Source organism: Phyllopteryx taeniolatus, chromosome 1, assembly GCF_024500385.1.
Source record: "Phyllopteryx taeniolatus isolate TA_2022b chromosome 1, UOR_Ptae_1.2, whole genome shotgun sequence".
NCBI lineage: Eukaryota > Metazoa > Chordata > Actinopteri > Syngnathiformes > Syngnathidae > Phyllopteryx > Phyllopteryx taeniolatus.
Genome location: NC_084502.1, coordinates 18,392,601 through 18,414,111, shown reverse-complemented (window position 1 = coordinate 18,414,111; position 21,511 = coordinate 18,392,601). Strand labels below are relative to the sequence as shown.

The following is a 21,511-nucleotide window of genomic DNA, read 5'->3' as shown; positions in this document are numbered from 1 at the left end:
TGTACACCATGAACTGGTTGCCAGCCAATCGCAGGGCACATACAAACAAACAACCATTCGTACTCACATTCACACCTACGGGCAATTTAGAGTTGTCATTCAACCTACCATGCATGTTTTTGGGATGTGGGAGGAAACCGGAGTGCCCGGAGAAAACCCACGCAGGCACGGGGAGAACATGCAAACTCCACACAGGCGGGGCTGGGATTTGAACCCCGGTCCTCAGAACTGTGAGGCAGTCTAAATTGCCCATAGATGTGAATGTGTGCGCAAATGGTTGTTTGTTTATATGTGTCCTGCGATTGGCTGGCGACCAGTACGGGGTGTACCCTGCCTCTCGCCCAAAGATAGCTGGATAAGCTCCAGCACGCCCACGACCCTTGTGAGGATAAAGCGGTACAGACAATGGATGGATGTATGATTGTTAAGAGAGTTTAAGGCATCCCAAAGACACCTGGAGCTCATTAAAATATTTCATGCTGCCATTATGTGACAAGTGGAATGTAACCGACCATCACCATGTTCACTTTAGGCACTTTTTATCGTGGTAAGACACTCAACTTATATTAACTTGGTTTGCAATATAATATTACGATATACATTGTTCATATTTAATGATATTTGGCACAAAAGCAATGATGAAATATAACTCCTACATTAGCTAACTTGGATCTCACGCTTAAATACTTGATGCCTGCATTACTTTTGGCAATATTTTATCTTTTATAGGAGGCCTACTATCAGAATCAGAATCAGAATCATCTTTATTTGCCAAGTATGTCCAAAACACACAAGGAATTTGTCTCCGGTAGTTGGAGCCGCTCTAGTACAACAGACAGTCAATTTACAGAACACTTTGGATACATAAAGACATTGTAGCAGGTCTCCCCTTGTGTAAGTGAGTTGTGTAAGGTCTCCAAAGACGGACGAAAAACACAAAAACAAAAACAATACTAGAGAGCGCGTTACCGAGGCGACCACACTGGTAGGCGCCATCTTGGATAATGCTTGGATATCGTATACAAATTACAAATGGAATATGAACCTAAAGCTTTAATCAAATGTAAAATAAACATTACGTATCGAGACAGTCTGAACATTTTCCAGTCAACAATTGAATGATTAACACTTGTATGAGTCGAGTCTTGTAGACTGTCATTAAATATTTTCTGTAGGCCGAAATCAAAAGTTGTCGATCAAATACTGTACATCCCCTCAAATCAGGCCAGCTGGGTGGATTTGGGACACATTTGTCCTTAACAGCGTATGTAAGGAAAATCCTGGGTGCCGCTGTTCTACAAAAAACTTTGCTGCATATCTTTCCTTGGCATCAGGTGGCCCAACCTTGTATATTGTGATAAAAAGCCACAAAAACTAGGCTTCTCAGCCATTATATGGGAACAGTTGACACTCTTGCTACTCAATGTAAAGCGCATGCACCAAAAGTATGTCACGATGAAGTTTCGTGAACGCTCACAGACCATTTGCTATTACTTTAGAGTCAGGACCAGGGTAAACTGGGGCCTATTCTAGCTAATTTTGGGTAATTTAGCCATTCAAATTCAAGCATTATTAATTGAGACAATAAGAAGATGATTTCTTGGATTGTTATAATTGTGGAAACAAAGATTCAAATCCACACCATTTTTTTTAATCTGCATGTGTTCTTCCTTGTCCAATCACACACCCCTTTCAATGGTAAGAAATTTTGGGTAATCCAACTAATTTAAAAAAATAACCACCTGCCTGCCACCGTGGGGTACCTAGGTTCAAGACCCCGACTGGACCATCCGCCAACATCCCCCGGACTCACGGCTGTGGTGTCCTTGAGCAAGACACTGATACCCCAAAATGCTCCCCGGGCGCTTCAATTGCCCCCTGCTCCAGTGTGTTCCACTAACGTGTATGTGTATGTGTTCACTGTGATGGGTTAAATGCAGAGAACAAATTTTGTGTGCATGCGTGCATGTTCATGACAATAAAAGGTGATTCTTCTTCCTCTTCTTTATTTTGTTTGTGCGTGCACTGGTGGTAACTTAGGTTGATTTCTTTATTCATAGAAAATGATGCAAGACAAAACAAAGAAAGTGGCCAAGGCAACAGTTTATTTGGTGGAGTGAAGCAGAAGAAGAAAAACAAACAGAGTGGAACTTTTGCACTTTACAATCTCTTACCCTGCAGGTCCAAACTTGAGAAGATGCCATCCATCCCAGAGGAGCCAGAGCAGCTGGAGAGTGACATGGTGAAGAGAACCATGCCAGACTTTGTCAAACCTCTGGCTGATCTAGAAGTGATCGAAGGCAAAGAGGCTGTGCTAAACTGCAAGGTGACAGGCCTGCCTTACCCGGCCATCAGCTGGTACCACAACGGCAAGTGCATTGAGAGCAGCGAGGAGCACAAAATGACCCAGAGTAAGCAAAGATGCAAGAGGCGATCTTTGAGTGTGTGTGACACACAATAATAATTGTGTGTCTCGTTCAGACAGGGATATCCACAGTCTGGTCATTCAGACCGCTTGTCATGCTGATGGTGGAGTCTACAAGGCCGTGATCGCTAACAAAGTTGGCAAAGCAGCCTGCTATGCACATTTATACGTTACAGGTAGCCCCAGGTACCATATAGTTGAAAGAGTTGTTGTTCCTTTCACAACATGTAAAGATGTATTTTTGTCCTTTCTGAACAGATATCGTTCCAGATCCACCTGATGGCCCTCCAGTCATAGAGGCCATCACAGGAAAAACTATAAGCCTCAGCTGGAACAAATCAAAGAGATTAAATCCATTTTATGGTAGCGTATTTTTTTCCCTCAGTCACTGTGGACGTCTGTGAAAGGTTGTTTTAATCTGTGAGTTTGTTAGTTATTGCTATTTGTTGTGCTTCTGTCGCATCTTGCTCCAGTCGTTAAATCCAGCTACTAAGCTCTTAGCTTGTAACCACTCATTCATTAAATGCCTTGGCAGAGTTCTACAATCTCTTGGATGCTGTTTGGTTTTATGCTTTTCTTGCTTCATTGCAGATCCTGGCTCCTTGTTGTATGTGCTCCAGCAGCAACCTCTGGGTTCCATTCAGTGGTCCACTGTGGCATCTAACTTGACGGAAACCAGCTACACAGTCACTAGCCTTTCCAAGGGGGTCCGCTATGCTTTCAGGACACTGACGTCCACCGGAAAGACACTCAGCAAGCCTTCACCATCCACAGATCTAGTCCAGCTCCTGGACAGAGGTATCAAGGGTCTCAAATGTTCTGCTGGTCCAAAATCCCCATTGAGTTGAAATGGTTCGCTCAGAATAGCAATGTGACAATATTTCCCCAAAATGACAGTCTGTCAAAATGCTGAGTCTTGTTGGAATGGCCACGTCAACATGGGTGAAACGCACCAATAATGTTGAGAATCAGCTGATGGGTTCCAGAGAAATTGAGTGTTTTTGTGCGGGGAAAAATGTTTGCCTTTTTGGGGAACATTTGTGTGTAATATCGGCTACGGAAAATCTGCAAAAAAATGCCTTTGGACTAAGAGTAAAACAGTATAATGATTTTTTCCTCAACATGTCTCCTTAACCATCTTGTTTCGTCTGCTACTTGAGGAAACGCTTCTCCTGAAAAGTTTCAGTTAAAAATATCCACCAATAGGTCTTACGGGCTGAAATTCTGAGGGGTGCTCCAAGTCAATGTGTCAAAATTACCATAACATTTCAAATGGTGTCTCTTGCCCTTAAATAGTACAAATGGAACATTTGAGCAGTGTGAGCAGAAGAGCACTGTGTGCAGTAGAATAGGTCATGTACTTTAGTCATCAATTGTTTTTTAGTCCATGTATTTGTTATGGAGGATTTTGAAGGCGTGTGAAGTGCTCTCTTTTTAAAATTTATTTTTAAAAAATTCCAGAAAGATGGCAATCACATGTCATGTTGCTATACCGAAGTTGCCTATGAATCCAGACATTTTTTTTTTTTTACTTGGGAAAAAAAAGAAATCCGAACCCTAACCCAAAAGATGTTCATCTTAGTTTCAGTGTGAACCTGGTGATCAGTGGTGCTGCAGGCAGACACAACAAGTAGAATACGTTTAGGAATGGATCAAGAAAGATTACGTTACTTAGCAGGTTATGGCATAATAGCGAATGCTTATTTCTAAGCATTCACACAAAGAACATCTTTTTATAGGACCTTACTTGAGGAAAGCGCCAGTCATCACGGACAAACCTGATGTTGTGTATGTGGTTGAGAACCAACCCGTAAGCATCACCATCACCCTGAACCATGTGCACGCCACAATCACTTGGAAAAGGTAATTATTTATTTTTCCTCTTTACCGTCACTTACTGTAAGTGAATATGCTGCAAGATGTTGCTTCTGTGTTCACCAGGAGGGGCGTGGTATTGGTCAACAAACCAGGGGTGTGCGAGATGAGCATGCCGGATGACGATCAACACTCCTTGAAGCTTCAGCGCGTCAAGGCCTTGGACCTTGGCCAGCTGGTGGTGATGGCGAGCAACCAGTTTGGCAGCGACCTCTGCACACTACAGCTGGTCATGGCAGGTTGGACCACAGCATATTTAGTTTCCTCGGTCCAAAGTAACGACACTTATTTTCGTACCTATTCTACAGTGCCGCCAAAGTTTGAAACCATCATGGAGGATGTGGATGTGTATGCTGGAGAAACGTCCCGTCTGGCTGTTGTGGTCGAAGGGAAACCAGATCCAGACATTCAGTGGTACAAGGTAGTTACTGCAGCTATTGCATCCCTGAAAGTCAGCTCTGAATATTTGATGAGGTGTTTCATTTAAATCTTTCACAGGATGATCTACTTCTCTCCGAGAGCAGTTACTTCACCTTTGTATATGATGACCCAGAATATTCTCTTGTGATCCTCAATGCCCACACCGAGCACTCTGGCGTGTACACGTGTACAGCTAAGAACATAGCCGCGTCAAACTCGTGCAAGGCTGAACTGACAGTTCACACAGGTCTATACTAAGCATGGGAATCAAAAACATGTACCAGGCACTCCAGATTTCCATATATATATATATATGTGTGTGTATATATATATATATATATATATATATATATATATATATATATATATATATATATATATATATATATATATATATATATATATATATATATATACACAAACACACACACACACACACACACACAGTGGGTACGGAAAGTTTTGAGACTCCCTTAAATCTTTCACTCTTTGTTATATTGCAGCCATTTGTTAAAATCATTTAAGTTCACTTTTTCCTCATTAATGTACAAACAGCATCCCATATTGACAGAAAGAAAACGGAATTTCTGAAATTTTGTCTGATTTATTAAAAAAGAAAACTGAAATATCACACAACCATAAGTATTCAGACCCTTTGCTGTGTCGCTCATATATTTAACTCGGGCGCTGTCCATTTCTTCTGATCATCCTTAAGATGGTTCTGCACCTTCATTGGAGTCTAGCTGTGTTTGATTATACTGATTGGACTTGATTAGGAAAGCCACATGTCTATAGAAGACCTTACAGCTCACAGTGCATGTCAGAGCAAATGAGAATCATGAGGTCAAATGAACTGCCTGAAGAGCTCAGAGACCGAATTGTGGCAAGGCACAGATCTGGCCAAGGTTACAAAAAAATTCTGCTGCACTTAAGGTTCCTAAGAGCAAAGTGACCTCCATAATCCTTAACTGGAAGCCATTTGGGATGACCAGAACCCTTCCTAGAGCGGGCTGTCCAGCCAAACTGAGCAATAGGGGGAGAAGAGCCTTGGGGAGAATGGTAAAGAAGAACCCAAAGAGGCTGTGGCTGAGCTCCAGAGATGCAGTCGGGAGATGGGAAAAAGTTCTAGAAAGTCAACCATCACTGCAGCCCTCCACCAGTCGGGGCTTTATGGCAGTGTAGCTCAACGGAAGCCTCTCCTCAGTGCAAGACACATGAAAGCCTGCATGGAGTTTGCTAAAAAAAACACCTGAAGGACTCCAAGATGGTGAGAAATAGGATTATCTGCTCTGATGAGACCAAGATAGAAATTGTTGGCCTTAATTCAAAGTGGCATGTGTGAAGAAAAGCAGGGACTGCTCATCACCGGTCCAATACAGTCCCAACAGTGAGTGGTGGCAGCATCATGCTGTGGGGGTGTTTTCAGCTGCAGGGACAGGACGACTGGTTGCAATCGAAGAAAAGATGAACGCGCCCAAGTAGAGGTATATCCTGGACGAAAACCTTCTCCAGAGTGCTCAGAACCTCAGACTGGGCCGAAGTACACAGCTAAAATACCAAAGGAGTGGATTCAGAACAACTCTGTGACTGTTTTTGAATGGCCCAGCCAGAGCCCTGACTTAAACCCAATTGACCATCTCTGGAAAGACCTGAAAATGGCTGCCCACCAACGTTTACCATCCAACCTGACAGAACTGGAGGATCTGCAAGGAGGAATGGCAGATGATCCCCAAATCCAGGTGTGAAAAACTTGTTGCATCATTCCCAAAAAGACTCATGGCTGGATTAGCTCAAAAGGGTGCTTCTACTAAATACTGAGCAAAGGGTCTGAATACCTACGGCTGTGTGATATTTCAGTTTTTCTTTTCTAATAAAATCTGCAAAGATTTCAACAATTCCGTTTTTTTTCTGTGAATATGGGGTGCTGTGTGTACATTAATGTGGACAAAAATTGAACTTAAATGATTTTAGCCAATGGCTGCAATATAAGAAAAGAGTGAAAAATGTAAGGGCGTCTGAATACTTTCCGTACCCACTGTATGTAAATATATATATATATATATATATATATATATATATATATATATATATATATATATATATATATACACACACACAGATACACACACTGTACACATATATACAGACACGCACACACATGAGGTAACAGAAACATGTAAACATTTACATGTTCTCTGCAGAGCGAAAAGAGGCCATCGAACCAATGGAAGATGAGGGAACCATTCTCAGGAAGATGAGACGCTTGACAGACTACTATGACCTCCACAAAGAAATTGGCAGGTATGCGTGTCCTTCCTTGTGAGCGATAAGTCCAAGCATGCTGTAACGTTTCATGTGAGGGATAAGTCCGAGCATGCTGTAACGTTTCTGAACCAAAGCACAGAAACGACCAGACCATTGACTGTAAAACAAAACAACAGTACAATACTACTCAGTAGAGCACAGACTGACACCAAGGGAAGCTGTTAACAAAAGTGGAAAAAATGCATTATATTTGTACGCTACTTAATTTTCTGACCACATTGTGGTCTACAGCAATCAGCAGTGTGGCACTATGTCAAGAACAAAACTACAGACAAAAACGACTGACATTTTTACATTGCAGATTTTGCATGATTATTGTTGGAAGTAGTTTTTGTATTATTGTACAAACAAACAAAACAGCGATTGAACTATAAAGTTATTGGCAGAAGTAAGATAAAATGCAGCTAAATGTGCACGTTGTCTGTCACAGGGGGACCTTCTCATATGTGAAACGAGTGACTCAGAAGAAGGGAAAGAAGGATTTTGCCGCCAAGTTCATATCTGCACGTGAAAAGAGGAAAGCATCGGCACTGCGAGAGATGCAACTGCTGTCCGAGCTAGACCACGAGCGGATCATCTACTTCCATGACGCCTTTGAGAAAAAGAATTTGGTGGTGCTGATAACAGAGTTGTATCCTTTTTATGTGAGGCTTTATTTAAAAGCAGACGTTTTATATTTTGTATTGTTCTTCATGCACTTCACAGTAAGCTGATAGAGTACTTAAATCCATCCCAAGGGCACGAAAGATCCAAGACATTAATTCTTCATGTCTTCATCTACAGTCCCACTCATTCCCTCTGACTCATTGTTGAATGGAATTAACAAAAAGGGGTTGTTGGAGGCTTCATCTGTTGGAATGTGCAGTGTGTTTTTCCTCAGCTTTGGCTCAAAGGTGTCACGAGGGACTGTTGGAACGAATGTCCAGAAGAACTACAGTCACAGAGCGGGAAGTGGGTTGAATTCTGCTTTTCCCTGATGGACTCCTGTCATGACTTGGACCTCATATCATCATTTGTGCATCTTCACAGATTCGTCAAAGTGTTCAGCAGGTGTTGGAAGGCCTTCGGTACCTTCATGGGAAAGACATTGCCCACCTTGACTTAAAGGTAACTTTGTCTTCACAAAATTTATCAGATGAGTTTCCAAACACAAGAATTGATTGTTCTTCTGTTCATTTGCTTTTAGCCAGAAAACATTTTGATGGCAGTTGCTGGCAGTGATCAGATCCGCATTTGCGACTTTGGTAATGCCATCAAACTGGATTCGCAAGAGGACCACTACTGCAAGTATGGCACACCAGAATATGTGGCACCAGAGATTGTGAACCAAACCCCTGTCTCAACAGCAACAGACATATGGTGAGCCAGCTTTTAGTGTGCACCACTTGCAACGAAGCAGTCCCATCAGTTATGTTTTACATGTCTATGCTGCTTCCAACAGGCCTGTCGCGGTCATTACATATCTCTGGTAGGTCATACAGCAAGCGCACACATTTTCCATACAGTGGCTCATATTATGTATAAATGCACTATTCTAGTCTGACAGGAGTGTCACCATTCACTGGTGAAAACGACAAAGCCACAGTGTTAAACATTCGCAACTACAACGTGGCCTTCGACGAGAGCATGTTCTCTGACCTCTGCAAAGAGGCAAAGGGGTTTGTCGTCAAGCTCTTGGTGGTGGACCAACTGTAAGTACTCAGATGTACTTTGGATAATTGTTCTAGTTTTTAAACACTGTAACTAAACTGTGGCATACTTGTGTTTGTTCTCTCAGGAGGCCGAGTGCCATTGAGTGCCTTCGTCACCCTTGGTTCAAGGTAGCAGTAAGAGTTGTGTTTAATTTACAATTTTAAGTATGGCTCTTCAAAAACATTGATGACTTTTTATCATGCAGTCAGAAAGTAACAAGAACATCTGCACAGCAAGGCTAAAGCAGGTTTTGTCTAGAAGGCGATGGCAGGTACAACACACATTTTCAATATTGCCTGACTAACCACACCATTGGGTACACCTACACAATATAATGAGATTCAATCAAATATTTGCATCTACCAGTAGATGGACAATAATTATCAGTTTGATGCTGTCATAGAGTTACAGTTCACAATCTTAATTCGTTCTGTGACTGTTCGCAAACATAGGTAACGCTTCCCATTGAAATGAATAGAAATGCAATCAATAAATTCCAGGCCCAGATATTATACACACACACACACACACACACGCACACACACACACACACACACACACATTATTTTTGTTGGTGTGTGGAAATTTAGGTTTTTCTAGCCTTCCTCTCTTGCTTTTTTTGTCCATGCCATCAGCAGGATCACATGAGGTGCTGTAAAGCGGCCTCTCCAGCAGGGAAACCCCGATATGCATGTTGGTTCTCAACATATTTTTTTGCCCTCCTCTCTACCTTCTTTTACACCATGGCTCAGAGTGGAGTACCTCCCTCATGCTATCACCAGCGAGTGCTTGCTCGTTTATTCGCACCCAGAAGATTTTTGTTCCCCATTTCAATGATTTCAGGTCTTTACTTCATTACAGCAGTAACTCATTTAGCCACATTGTTTGCCTTTATTGCTTCTTTGTTCTTCAGAATAGTGTAAATGGTTGATTTCGCCAAACGAAACTGCAATGGAGTCACTGATGGTGTAGTGGTACACTCGCCTGACTTTGGTGTGGGCAGCGTGGGTTCAGTTCCCACTCAGTGATGGTGTGAATGTGAGTGTGAATGGTTGTCTGTGTATATATGTGCCCTGCGACTGACTGGTGACCAGTTCAGGGTGTAGTCCGCCTTTCGCCCGAAGTCAGCTGGGATAGGCTCCAGCGTCCCGCGACCCTAACCAGGATAAGCGGTGTTGAAATGGATGGAATGGATGGAAACTGCAATGGGAAATCGCAAACTTTGTGTTTGGCCATTACTTCCTTCTTTTTTGATGGTGATTCAATTAAGCGGCCTAATAATACTTTCACTAGCAGTTTTGTTTCTTAGAACCCATTCTGCGAGCGAATCAAGAGAAAAAACAATATAGTACTGTACTTACAATGCGGGACCAGACAGACACAATGCAATCAACTGAGCCATATGCGCATCCATTCCTGTTCATCAAAGAATAATAGTGCATGAACAGAGGTAATATTGTTTGAACAATTAGTTCATAAACTGAATTGTTTGTCAACCGGATCGTTTGTTAACTAAGGTTCCACTCTATTGGATGATTAATTATTTATGGTAGTTGCCATTTCCAGTTGTGTAAAATTACACTTCATGAGAAAGCACATTTGTAGTCAAGGTATATATGTGCCCTGCAATTGACTGGCAACCAGACCAAGGTCTACTCTGCCTCCAGCCTAAATTCATTTGGGAGAGGCTGCAGTTACCCGTGACACCAATGAAGTCAAGAGGCATATATAAATTGATTGATAGATCTCTAAATATGATTCAGTGCAGTTCTATACCACTAGAAACTACAACCACAAAAATCTAAATATCGTTATTTCGGTGTTAAAAGATTTTCCTCTTTCATTAGATTGTGGAGGTGTGCCAAACAAAGTGGCAGATTATTGTCTAATTATTATATGTATTCAAAAACTACTTCTTCATCACTATTATTCTGATGTTTGTTCCTCAGCGCTCCCTACTCAGTTACAAATCAAAAATGGTGATGCGGACAATCCCAGAGCTACTTAACGACGCGACTAGCCATGTGTCGATTGCCGTGGCGCGGCATTTAAAGGAAGGCTCACCACCACCTTCATCATCCTCTGACTCAGATGCAGACGTGGATGAGCTTCCCTTCATTCCTATGCCGCTATCTATGTTCTTCTCCGGTTCCAGAGTCTCCCTGAATGAGATGCCTGGGGATGAACATGTCACAGAGGGTCCCCATGATATTGCTGAAAGAACTAAGGAAAACTCGGACACAGCTGGTGTCAAAGGAGGAATTGGTAAAATTGTGACACGTAAAGACGGCAACCCAGATGAAGAGATAATTCAACAGACAAATAGAGCTCCATTTAAAAAAGGATCAAGTACAGAGACTGAAGAGTCTCTGACAAAATCAAGAAGATCTACCATGAGGAGAGGCAGCTCTGCTGACTCTGCATTGTTGCTTCACATGGACCTGGAGGAGGGTGATATCCATGAAGCTATAGAAACGAGCAGCAATAGCCTGAAAAAGACAGTTTCTCTGGAACTGCCTAACCGTAGCCCAAGCCCTGGAATGACAAAACTAAGCCAGGAGGATTACGCCTTGAAACTGGAGCTCATGAGACAGCGGCTACTCAGGGGAGGTAGCATGGATAAAAAGATGAGCGGCCTGCGTGGGCCCTTATTTGAAACACTTGGCATGGAGGATGAAAGACAGACAGGGTCTCTCGATCGCAATCTGAGGAGATCCAGAGCGGGTCCATCGACACTCATGCGAGCAGCATCCTCTGAGAGTGCTGGACAGGACATACCAAAAAACAAAGTTTTTCAGAAAAGCGCCTCCTTCAGTCAAGGAGATTCTGAAACAATGCCCCTTCATCGCAGGTATGGAGCTCCCTTAGAAATCCCATCTATAAGAATTGGCAGCACTGAGGGGAAGAAGCTTCAGGAAGCAACATCCATGTCTGTCCTAACAGAACAAACGGCGATGGAGTCACCCATAGAGTGTGCCTCATTTATATACCCAACAACAGGCATAGTAGACCAACAGCAAAAACTGAACAGTCAAGAGAAAAGGACCAATAACGAAAAAGTGAACAAAGCAGAATATGAGCAGAGATCATCTTCACTTGTTACTCCTTTAATTGTGATAGAAGAGGATGATGAAGCAAAAGAAAAAAGGAAAGTATATCTGGATTCTCTTATCAATAAAGCAAAAGTGATTGAAGATAAACAAACAACAAAAAACACAAAAGCATCCTCTGCACATGAAAGCATCACTGAAAAAGTGTCTGATCAGTTGAAAGAACATGAGCCTAAAGACACCTTAACACCTCAACACCCAGCTGTGTTTGCCAAAGTGGCAACTGCTGACCGATCCTCTGCTTCCATTTCCTCATCTTCAAACCCAGAAATTCCTGGCATGCCGCACCACCCACTACTTAGAACAGATATCAAAGACATTGACTCAGAGGAGGTCTTTGAAGCCAGATTCAAGAAGCGGGAGTCATCTTTGACCCGTGGCCTCAGAAAGCTAACCAGAAACAAATCTGAGGAAAAATCGCCTACACTGTGCCGTAAGATCGGTGGTGGAGACGATGAGGTTTACAGGCCAGGACAGAGGGGAGCCCCTCTTGAAATGTTCTCCAAAGAGCTACAGGAGAAATCTAAATCAGTTCAAGACCTACGGGAAGATAAGGAGAAAGAACCAGGCCTGAGTCTTATTGGGAGGTTTTCAATGCGGGGAAAGAGATCAACATCAGCTGACAAAGAAGGGGAAAAATCAAAGGAAAGAAAGTCTCAGGGTGCTCAGGAAAGTGCAACCCCTAAGAGGGTTACTTGGGCAATTGGTCGTAGTAAATCTCTGGACACAAAGGAACAGGAGGAGAGAGAACGAACGAAAGCTGATGAGTCTGCAGTCTCCGCTATGAGGCGCATGTTTGAGTCCAAAGTTGCTGGAATCTCTGCCAAAATAAGAAGCCAGTCTGAGGACAGGAAGGATAAAGTTGCAGAGAGAAGCCAGAAAGAGCAGGATCTGAAGAGGCTTACCGATTCTCCCATCCTAGCAATCCGACAGAAGTTTGAGAATAAAGTTGGAGGAAATTCCACAAAAATATGCAGTCTGTCAGACCAAAGACAAGAGGACACAGAGGAAAAGAGGACACCCCTGTTTTCTCGCCATCGCCACTCACACTCTGAGGGGCGAGGACTGAAAGGAACGGGTGTGCCTGAGAATCAGCTTGCAAAAGAGGCAGGCGTGGGCACCTCGAAGGAGTCAATCGAATCCACTTCTAGTGTTCATTCTGAGAAAGAGAATGACCGGCGGTCTAGATGGGACAGGTGGGGTCTGACCAAGGGCAAAAAAGACAAAACACCCTGTCACACTGACCTCATTTTACCCACCCCAAAAAAGGAAGAGGCTCCCCACACTCAGAAGTTTGTCCGTTCCGCTTCAGATTTCCCCCCTGTTTTCCACATCAAGCTCAAAGACCAAATCCTGCTGGAGGGAGACCAAGTCACCCTCAGTTGCCTCACTGCCGGAAGTCCGCATCCTGACATCGCATGGATGAAAGGTCTCTTGCTTCCATTCTAAGTGCTGGTAGCATTTAAATGCTGTATTATATATTAAACATTCCAAGTTCTGATTCTGTGTTACAGTATATGCATTGTTTTTGTGTTACAGATTCGAAAGCTCTGGATGTAAACGACCGAATCAGTCTGCTCTCCCATCCAGACGGCAGGCAGCTTCTTACCATCCTGAAGTGCAGTCAAATAGATGTTGGAGTATACGAGTGTGTAGCTACCAACCCTATCGCTGCCATCACCACTTCTTGTACACTGACGATAGCTTGTAAGTTGCTTGTTTTTCACAGCATTCATCAAACATTTGAATTCCCTGCTATTTTTCAAATCTCTTTTCTTCCCTACATTGCAAGTAAACCATGGAGTATTTAAAATTTGAATGGGAGAGGGAATGGAATGTATACCAATACAGTACTGTTGGCCCCGGCAATTCGTGGAGATGGACTGAGACAGGCTGCGATTAGCGAATTTCTATTAATGATTGACGCCCCCTAAAAGTGTTATAATTTGTAATAAAGTGACAGTTATGATTGCCCATATTAATAGTTTAATCCATAAATACATGTACACCACAAGCTACGATCCCAAAACACTCAAATAGTGTTGACATGTTTCCGACATCTACCAGCCAGAAACGTTTCTTCTTTTTTTTCTTGCTGCTATTATGTGCAGCTGAAGCTCTGTGCTTCCATTCAAAGTTAACATACGACAGAGAAGTGCTTAGGAAATGTGAAAATCTCACCATATATCTTTCTGCGGACCTTCGTGACTCGGGAGTTCTCAGCGAGACTTCATCAACTCCTCCAGCTGGCAACTTGGCATATTCTTTGGAGTTCTTATTCTCCCACAAGCAGCTCTAACACGTCTGAGGGTATTATCTCGAAACCCAGCCACCATTCCAAAACCACCGAGGTGAATGGACAAAGCCGATGGCTACACAGCCACAGTAAGCTAAAGTCAAGCTAAAGGCTATAGCTAGTACGCGACCGCTAGAAAACTAGCCTGGTGCTGCTGCTTTTGACAATAAGATGAGCTGAGAGGACATTTAAGTGTTTCAGATAAAGCGCAGAACTTCAGATTTCTCATCTACCGAAAAAGTGCTGTGCTACTATTCCACCGGAAGCCTAAACATGACTGCATTGTAAGTAGTACTGTATGAGCGCTCGCTGCATGAGGTCATAGATAAACACATACGTTGCGCTGGTCGCAGTTTAATATTTTAATCCCTGTTACCTCATAACGGTTTTCTCAAAGTGTAAACAATATTTTGCCAAATAATTAAAAACAACGTTTTTTTTTTTGTCACATCAAAGAAAAATGTGAGTAGGCGGTGTTTCTACTGTTACAGGGATGGGTTACAAAAACAAAATGCAAATGCCGAACTGAGAATATGCGGGGGTCTACTGTAGTAATGAGCCTTAATGTGAGACTATTAGTCACTACACAATATTTTGGGGGGAATGGGTGGGTTGCTTCAAGAAGGGCATATGGCGAAAAAAATTATGCCAAGCAAAGTCATGCGAGTGACATGCTGTTGGCAACCGCTGACAACCCAAAAGTTGCATCAAAAGATCCAATGCTCCCACTCTGTGGCCCATATGAGCCTATCCCAGCTATCATCGGGCAGGAGGCAGGGTACACCCTGAACTGGTTGCCAGCCAATCGCAAGGCACATACAAACAAACAACCATTCGCACTCACATTCACACCTACGGGCAATTTAGAGTTGTCAATTAACCTACCATGCATGTTTTTGGGATGTGGGAGGAAACCGGAGTGCCCGGAGAAAACCCACGCAGGTACGGGGAGAAAATGCAAACTCCACACAGGCGGGGCCGGGGATTGAACCCCAGTCCTCAGAACTGTGAGGCAGAAGCTCTAACCAGTCGTCCACCGTGCCATGCTGTGACTTCTGCCCTTTAATTCATTCGTCTTGAGGGTGTTGCATTTTTGTGTTACTTATTGAACCACTAATACAGTTGGCCTACTCATGAATGTGTCAGTAGGCCAGTATGCCTTGTCTGGCATAATGGCATTGTCTGTATTATTCACACTATAGGAAAACTCATGAAAACAAACATCTTTAGGAATCAACTGCTTGAAACATAATGACAATATATTCTGTCAACAGTGACCATCACCTTTGGTCCTTTTCCCCCTTTTCCACAACTACTAAAGATGTTCCCAAGCGGCCTGGAACCCCTGAAGTCCCTCAGACGTATAACAACACTGCCCTGGTGCTGTGGAAGCCATCTGACACCAAGCCACCGTGCAGCTACACTCTGGAAAGAAAGACTGAAGGTGAAAAATAACCTCTTAAATTTGAAACTGTACCAATAACGTTATGTGAAACTTTGAACCTCATATTTGTCTTTGGAGATATCAGTATGTCACTTTCCTGTGTAACTCAAAGCAAAAAAGGTCTTAAATTATCCATCCATCCATCCATCCATTTTCTACCGCTTATCCGAGGTCAGGTCGCAGGGACAGTAGCTTTAGCAGGGACGCCCAGACTTCCCTCTCCCCAGCCACTTCATCAAAGCTCTTCCGTGGGATCCCGAGGCGTTCCCAGGCCAGCCGAAAGATGTAGTCTCTCCAGCGTGTCCTGGGTCGTCCCCGGGGTCTCCTCCCGGTGGGACGTGCCCGGAACACCTCACCGGGGAGGTGTCCGGGAGGCATCCGAATGTGGAGGAGGAGCGGCTCTACTCTGAGATCCTCCCGGATGACCGAGCTTCTCAAACTATCTCTAAGGGAGAGCCCGGACACCCTGCGGAGAAAACTCATTTCGGCTGCTTGTATTCGGAATCTTGTTCTTTCGGTCACGACCCACAGCTCGTGACCATAGGTGAGGGTAGGAACGTAGATCGACCGGTAAATAGAGAGCTTTCTCTAGCGCCTTCTTCACCACAACGGACCGATACAAAGTCTGCATCACTCCAGACGCTGCACCGATCCGCCTGTCAATCTCCCGTTCCATTCTTCCCTCACTTGTGAACAAGACCCCAAGATACTTGAACTCCTCCACTTGGGGCAGGATCTCATCCCCGACCTGGAGAGGACATGCCACCCTTTTCCGACTGAGGACCATTGTCTCAGATTTGGAGGTGCTGATTCTCATCCCAGCCGCTTCACACTCGGCTGCGAACTGCTCCAGTGAGTTGGAGATCACACCTTGATGAAGCCAACAGAAGCACATCATCTGCAAAAAGCAGAGCTCCAATATTGAGGCCACCATACCGGAGCCCCTCTACGCCTCGGCTGCGCCTTGAGATTCTGTCCATAAATGTTATGAACAGAATCGGTGACAAAGGGCAGCCTTGGCGGAGTCCAACCCTCACCGGAAACGATTCCGACTTACTACAGTACAGGGACGTTTTTGACATACTTGGCAAATAAAGATGATTCTGTTCTGCTAATATATATTTAGGCCGAACCTTAATGTTTTTATTTTGTCTACCATTAATATAATTTATGTTTTAAGGTTTTTCAGAAAAGACATATGAGTTACATCTAGTTTCTATAGGTGATTCAACATGGCAAACTGTTGCCACCGGCGTGGTCGACTGCTACTACAATGTGACAGACTTACCACAAGGTGTCGGGTTCCGGTTTCGCGTGTTCTGTGTGAACAAGGCAGGACAAGGGCCACATAGCAACTGTTCAGCTCCAATCCTTTTGGACTCAGCAGGTATTTTTCAAATGTCAGGCTAAAGATGCAGAAGCTGGAAAATATTAGTGTAAATACTTTGTATTGTTGTGTTTTGCTATGTTCAGCTGTAGAGGCTTCACCCATGGTGGCTGTCGTTAAGACTGCCATACCTGGGCATCTGGTGACCCCCTCTTGTCTCCCCCCATTCACATCCATGTTTACCATTACCACCGCCACCATGACAGGTTCTGAAAGTGCAACTTCACCTGTGACATCCCTTCCTCCAGCAGTACTGCCATCATTGGATGGGGCTTCAAGATCAATAGCGACCTTGTCATCTCCATCTGCCATCACAAACACGCGGGATGTTCCAAAAATAAGCTCTAAACTTCCATCTGCACCATTTGTAGTGGCCAAGCTCCAGAGTCCAGTGAATATTGTGTCTCCTATGACCCAGATCACAACCAGTCTTGTAACTCCTCCTTCAACTCCCACCAAACCTGCCTTAGGACCCATTTACATCCCCACCACCATAGCTTCTATGGTCCCATCTCCAATCTCCTTCTCCCCTAAAGTGCTTCAGACATCCAGTCTGAGCCCCATTGGTGAAGGGACCTGTACACCCACCAGAGCAACACCAGTTGGCCGCACTATGCCCTCCACGGCTTTGCGCCAAGGGATTCCACAGAAACCTTACACCTTCCTAGAAGAGAAATCCAGGTGAGGGACAACTACTTGAATTTACAGTATTTACCATTAAACTTCACATCCCACATTTATAATCCAACTATTCTTTGACAGAGGTCGCTTCGGAGTCATCCGCGAGTGCCGTGAGAATGCCACAGGCAAAATGTACATGGCCAAAATCATTCCCTACAGCCAGGAGAACAAAAAGGAAGTGCTAAAAGAGTATGAGATTCTGAAATCTCTCCACAATGAAAAAATCATGGCTCTGCACGAGGCCTATGTCACGCCACACTATGTTGTGCTGGTGGCAGAGTACTGCACTGGCAAAGAGCTGCTGCACAGCCTCATTGATAGGTAGGCAGTTTGCAAACAGTCAGCCAATGTACCGTAAACATGAGTACGCCATAACTTTATTCTTTTCCAATAGGTTCCGCTACTCTGAGGATGATGTGGTCCATTACTTGGTCCAGATCCTTCAGGGAGTTGAGTACTTCCACAACCGTCGGGTCCTTCACTTGGACCTCAAACCTGACAATATTATGGTGACAAACCAAAACACCATCAAGATTGTGGACTTTGGGAGTGCGCGGAGCTTCAACCCACTCAGTCTCAAGCAACAGGACCTGAGTGCAGTAACATTGGAATACATGGGTGAGGGCAATCATTCATCTATAAGAGATGTCAAACTTGTTTTCATCACAGGTCACTTCAAAGTTATTGTGACCCTCAAGGGACCAGTTATAACCACATAAACGTATAAGGGTATGCCAAAAATCACAACCTTGTTTTTAAGGTTATGGCTCAGTCTGAATAGCCAGAGAGAGACTGTTTAAGTGTCACTGGATGTCACTATAGCCATCACTACAGTTCAATTCTACAAGTATTTCATGACTGTCTCCGTCAGGCAAAGGCATGCACACTAGAGTAGGAAGCATACTCGACAAAAGTCAAGGAACATTTTACAGTTTGACACCTATGAACTACACAAATATCAATTTCTATATTATGAGGTTTCACCCTTCTGATAAATGTGTTTGAGCTCCTGAGGTTGTGAAAGGTGAAGTAGTGGGGCCTCCCGCAGATATTTGGACTGTTGGCGTTGTAACTTACATCATGTGAGTCTAATATCTGAATTTCACGACTCACTCTGATCCATTTTCGGCCCTTAAACAATCGATACCAAATTGTTTCTGTCTCGCACGGGAAGGCTCAGTGGACAGCTGCCCTTCGAAGAAAAAGATCCTCAGCGTGTGAAATCCAAGATCCTGATGGCGAAGTTTGACCCAGCGAGACTGTACCCCAACGTGTCCCAAAGTGCATCAGCCTTTGTCAAGAAGATGCTGAGCAGTTACGCTTGGTGAGAAATCTTTACACTTGAAAACTATGGGGGGAAAGGGGCTTAAATATGCCAACACGGAAAAAAGAGTGCAGAATCCTACTCAGACTGAAACACACTGTCAAGATTTTAGGAAAAGTATTTGTTTTTTTATTTTGAAAATGAGTCACTAAAATGCATAAAAATAAAGTACATATTGGCAAATATGTTGTTAGTTAAACATATTTTTTTCCAACTATAGTATCACACACTTTATCTGGGGGCACTGTCCCACTTGTCCCTCATGCTAAATTGTCACATACTAGAACAAATATCTTCAGCCAGAGCCCCACTTACTACATCAGTAACCTTATAGATGGTAAAGTTCCCAGAGGTACACTCCAAAATCTTGTAAAAATCTTCCCAGAATTGATGGAACAGTTGTAGCTGCAAAGGGATGAACAACACTATTTTGTTTCAGCTTGCCAGCATAGAAATAAGCAGCTCTTGCAGCAAGATATCAAATGATGTTAAAAATATATGTGTGTGTACAGGGCCCGCCCAACCACACGTGACTGCTTCGCGCAAGCCTGGCTTCAGGACTCTTACATGATGAAGCTGAGGAGGCAGACCCTCACCTTCACCACGGGCAGACTCAAAGAGTTCCTGGTGGTGCAGCAGTGCCATCGTGCTGAAAACACAACCAAGCACAAGGTCCTGTTGCGCAACTACCAGAAAACACCCCCGTCATCTGGGCCTGAGCCACATGTTTCCGACTGAAAGTGAAATTCGTCAGGACGATGTGATTCCTGTTGGTTGCATTTGGAAATGTTGCATGATGCATCACTCACTGCTCTGTTCTTCAGTAGAAAGACTCCAAAATCTACATGCAAGAGTTTCAACTTGGAATAAGACTTCATCATTGCTAAATACTCTTTGGTTGACTGCACATTTCAGTCAATCTCTCCCATTTTCAGTTAAATTCTAAAACTGCTCATTCAGCACAAAACATCATCAACCTACTTTTACATAATGCATCACCCAGGGGAATGTATAGCATACTTTGAGCTGCTAACTTATGTTTGCATTTACTTATACTACTTACTTACATTTTAGATCTCAAAACCAAATAACTTTTCCTTAAAACTGTTTACTTTTTCATGTTAACTTATTTGCATGCGTGTGCGAGTGTAAGCATCTCTAAATCACTTTTTGACTCACTAAGGCTAGAAAAATGGTGTATTTTTGTGGTTGCTGGATAAGGATCACACAGTAAAAATTTAGGATGCAATTTATGCATCTGTGGTTGAACATGTATTAAAGGTAGGCTATACACTGGTTAATTGCTGTGGTTCCTCAGTATTACACTTACCTTGGTGAAATCATGTTTGCCCAGTCAGTGCCTAGATTGGAGTAAAATCCAAAATACATTTATATTAATTTGTCTGATGGTTCTAATTCATGTGATGAGAAAGCTGAACAAACATTTAACCCCTCTGTTGCAATTTTACAAGACAGACTCTGACAGAAACAATAGCATTTAATAGTCGTGTGTGTGTTACTCCCGCAACATTACTTTTTCTATGGATTTGGATGGTTGCAGATTTCTAAATGTGCCAATTTGCTGTGTTTATATGTGGGAAATATTTTTTTTTTCAGACACAGTATGTAATAAAGTAAATGTCTATTTTTTGTGAGTGCCCCACAAATTTGAATGTAGTCCTTTTTTTCCCTATATATTGTATATACTGTACAATTAGGTTTTACATCTGTGTGGGCATTGGACCCTTACATTTAACAAGTACAATCACTCTGAATATACCACTCGTTTTTTGTTTTTTTTTAAAGTTCAAATGTAAATAGTAAATGAAAACAGAACAGAAAAGAGAAGCACAGCAAAACTCTGCAAAATGGAAGTTGTGAAGGTGGTGTTTAGTTCATACACTACTATAGATGGTTTCAGGGTAATTAGCCAGTCCCTCAATGATAACAAAGTTAACTATGTCTAAATTTTTACCATATTTCGTTTTGATTTATTTTACTTGTTGAAATGTAATGTAGGGCGACAGTAGGGTCTCCCTTTAAAGCAGTTTACCTGAGGTAACAACTTGTTTTCAGCTGCCACATCACACATTCAAACTACGGTGTTAGAGAAGGAGGCTAAAAATCATCATTCAAGACATTTAGCCTGTTTTCTCAATCAATCTGCCTTGGTCAAATGACAAGGGTTTCTTTACTAGTGGTGCCATAGGACATTTCGGCTTTTTCCACCTGGAAGAATGTGTGACATTGTTGTGAAATGTCCTATAGAAAATGATTGATTATAAGCCATTCCAGAATTGGAGGACAGTTTATGCACCAACATTTAAAATAATAATAATAAATATACTACGACTACTACTACTACTACTAATAATAATGAGAATAATTTTATAAACAGGTAATGAACTATTATATAATTTTATTCATCCATCTTAACCATCAACGGTACACATTTATAAGGCATTTTATTCATCTTATATTTTGATGTGACTCAACACAATTAGCTTGATGATGTAATGTAGTTCACTCTCT

At 42.9% G+C, this 21,511-nt stretch overlaps 1 protein-coding gene across 13 annotated transcripts in view; it reads left to right on the top strand.

The window, feature by feature from the left end:
• Nucleotides 1-20,778, top strand: part of spega (striated muscle enriched protein kinase a) — a 60,788-nt gene extending 40,010 nt beyond the window's left edge. For 10 of the 13 annotated variants that reach the window (XM_061777425.1, XM_061777451.1, XM_061777383.1 and 7 more), the window contains 27 exons: nt 2,182-2,411; nt 2,482-2,601; nt 2,684-2,788; nt 3,017-3,223; nt 4,165-4,288; nt 4,367-4,539; nt 4,609-4,721; nt 4,799-4,967; nt 6,922-7,021; nt 7,476-7,676; nt 7,939-7,996; nt 8,075-8,152; nt 8,232-8,404; nt 8,487-8,513; nt 8,584-8,736; nt 8,823-8,865; nt 8,943-9,008; nt 10,687-13,276; nt 13,387-13,554; nt 15,465-15,587; nt 16,810-16,974; nt 17,061-17,655; nt 17,737-17,976; nt 18,050-18,273; nt 18,662-18,737; nt 18,830-18,979; nt 19,492-20,778. In XM_061777425.1, coding sequence (XP_061633409.1) covers nt 2,182-2,411; nt 2,482-2,601; nt 2,684-2,788; nt 3,017-3,223; nt 4,165-4,288; nt 4,367-4,539; nt 4,609-4,721; nt 4,799-4,967; nt 6,922-7,021; nt 7,476-7,676; nt 7,939-7,996; nt 8,075-8,152; nt 8,232-8,404; nt 8,487-8,513; nt 8,584-8,736; nt 8,823-8,865; nt 8,943-9,008; nt 10,687-13,276; nt 13,387-13,554; nt 15,465-15,587; nt 16,810-16,974; nt 17,061-17,655; nt 17,737-17,976; nt 18,050-18,273; nt 18,662-18,737; nt 18,830-18,979; nt 19,492-19,717 — 6,697 coding nt within the window. In that variant the 3' untranslated portion in view covers nt 19,718-20,778. Of the gene's footprint in view, nt 1-2,181; nt 2,412-2,481; nt 2,602-2,683; nt 2,789-3,016; nt 3,224-4,164; nt 4,289-4,366; nt 4,540-4,608; nt 4,722-4,798; nt 4,968-6,921; nt 7,022-7,475; nt 7,677-7,938; nt 7,997-8,074; nt 8,153-8,231; nt 8,405-8,486; nt 8,514-8,583; nt 8,737-8,822; nt 8,866-8,942; nt 9,009-10,686; nt 13,277-13,386; nt 13,555-15,417; nt 15,588-16,809; nt 16,975-17,060; nt 17,656-17,736; nt 17,977-18,049; nt 18,274-18,661; nt 18,738-18,829; nt 18,980-19,491 lie in introns of those variants that run through there. The other 3 variants (XM_061777387.1, XR_009789112.1, XR_009789111.1) reach the window with 3 other exon arrangements.
• Nucleotides 20,779-21,511: the final 733 nt, after the last annotated feature.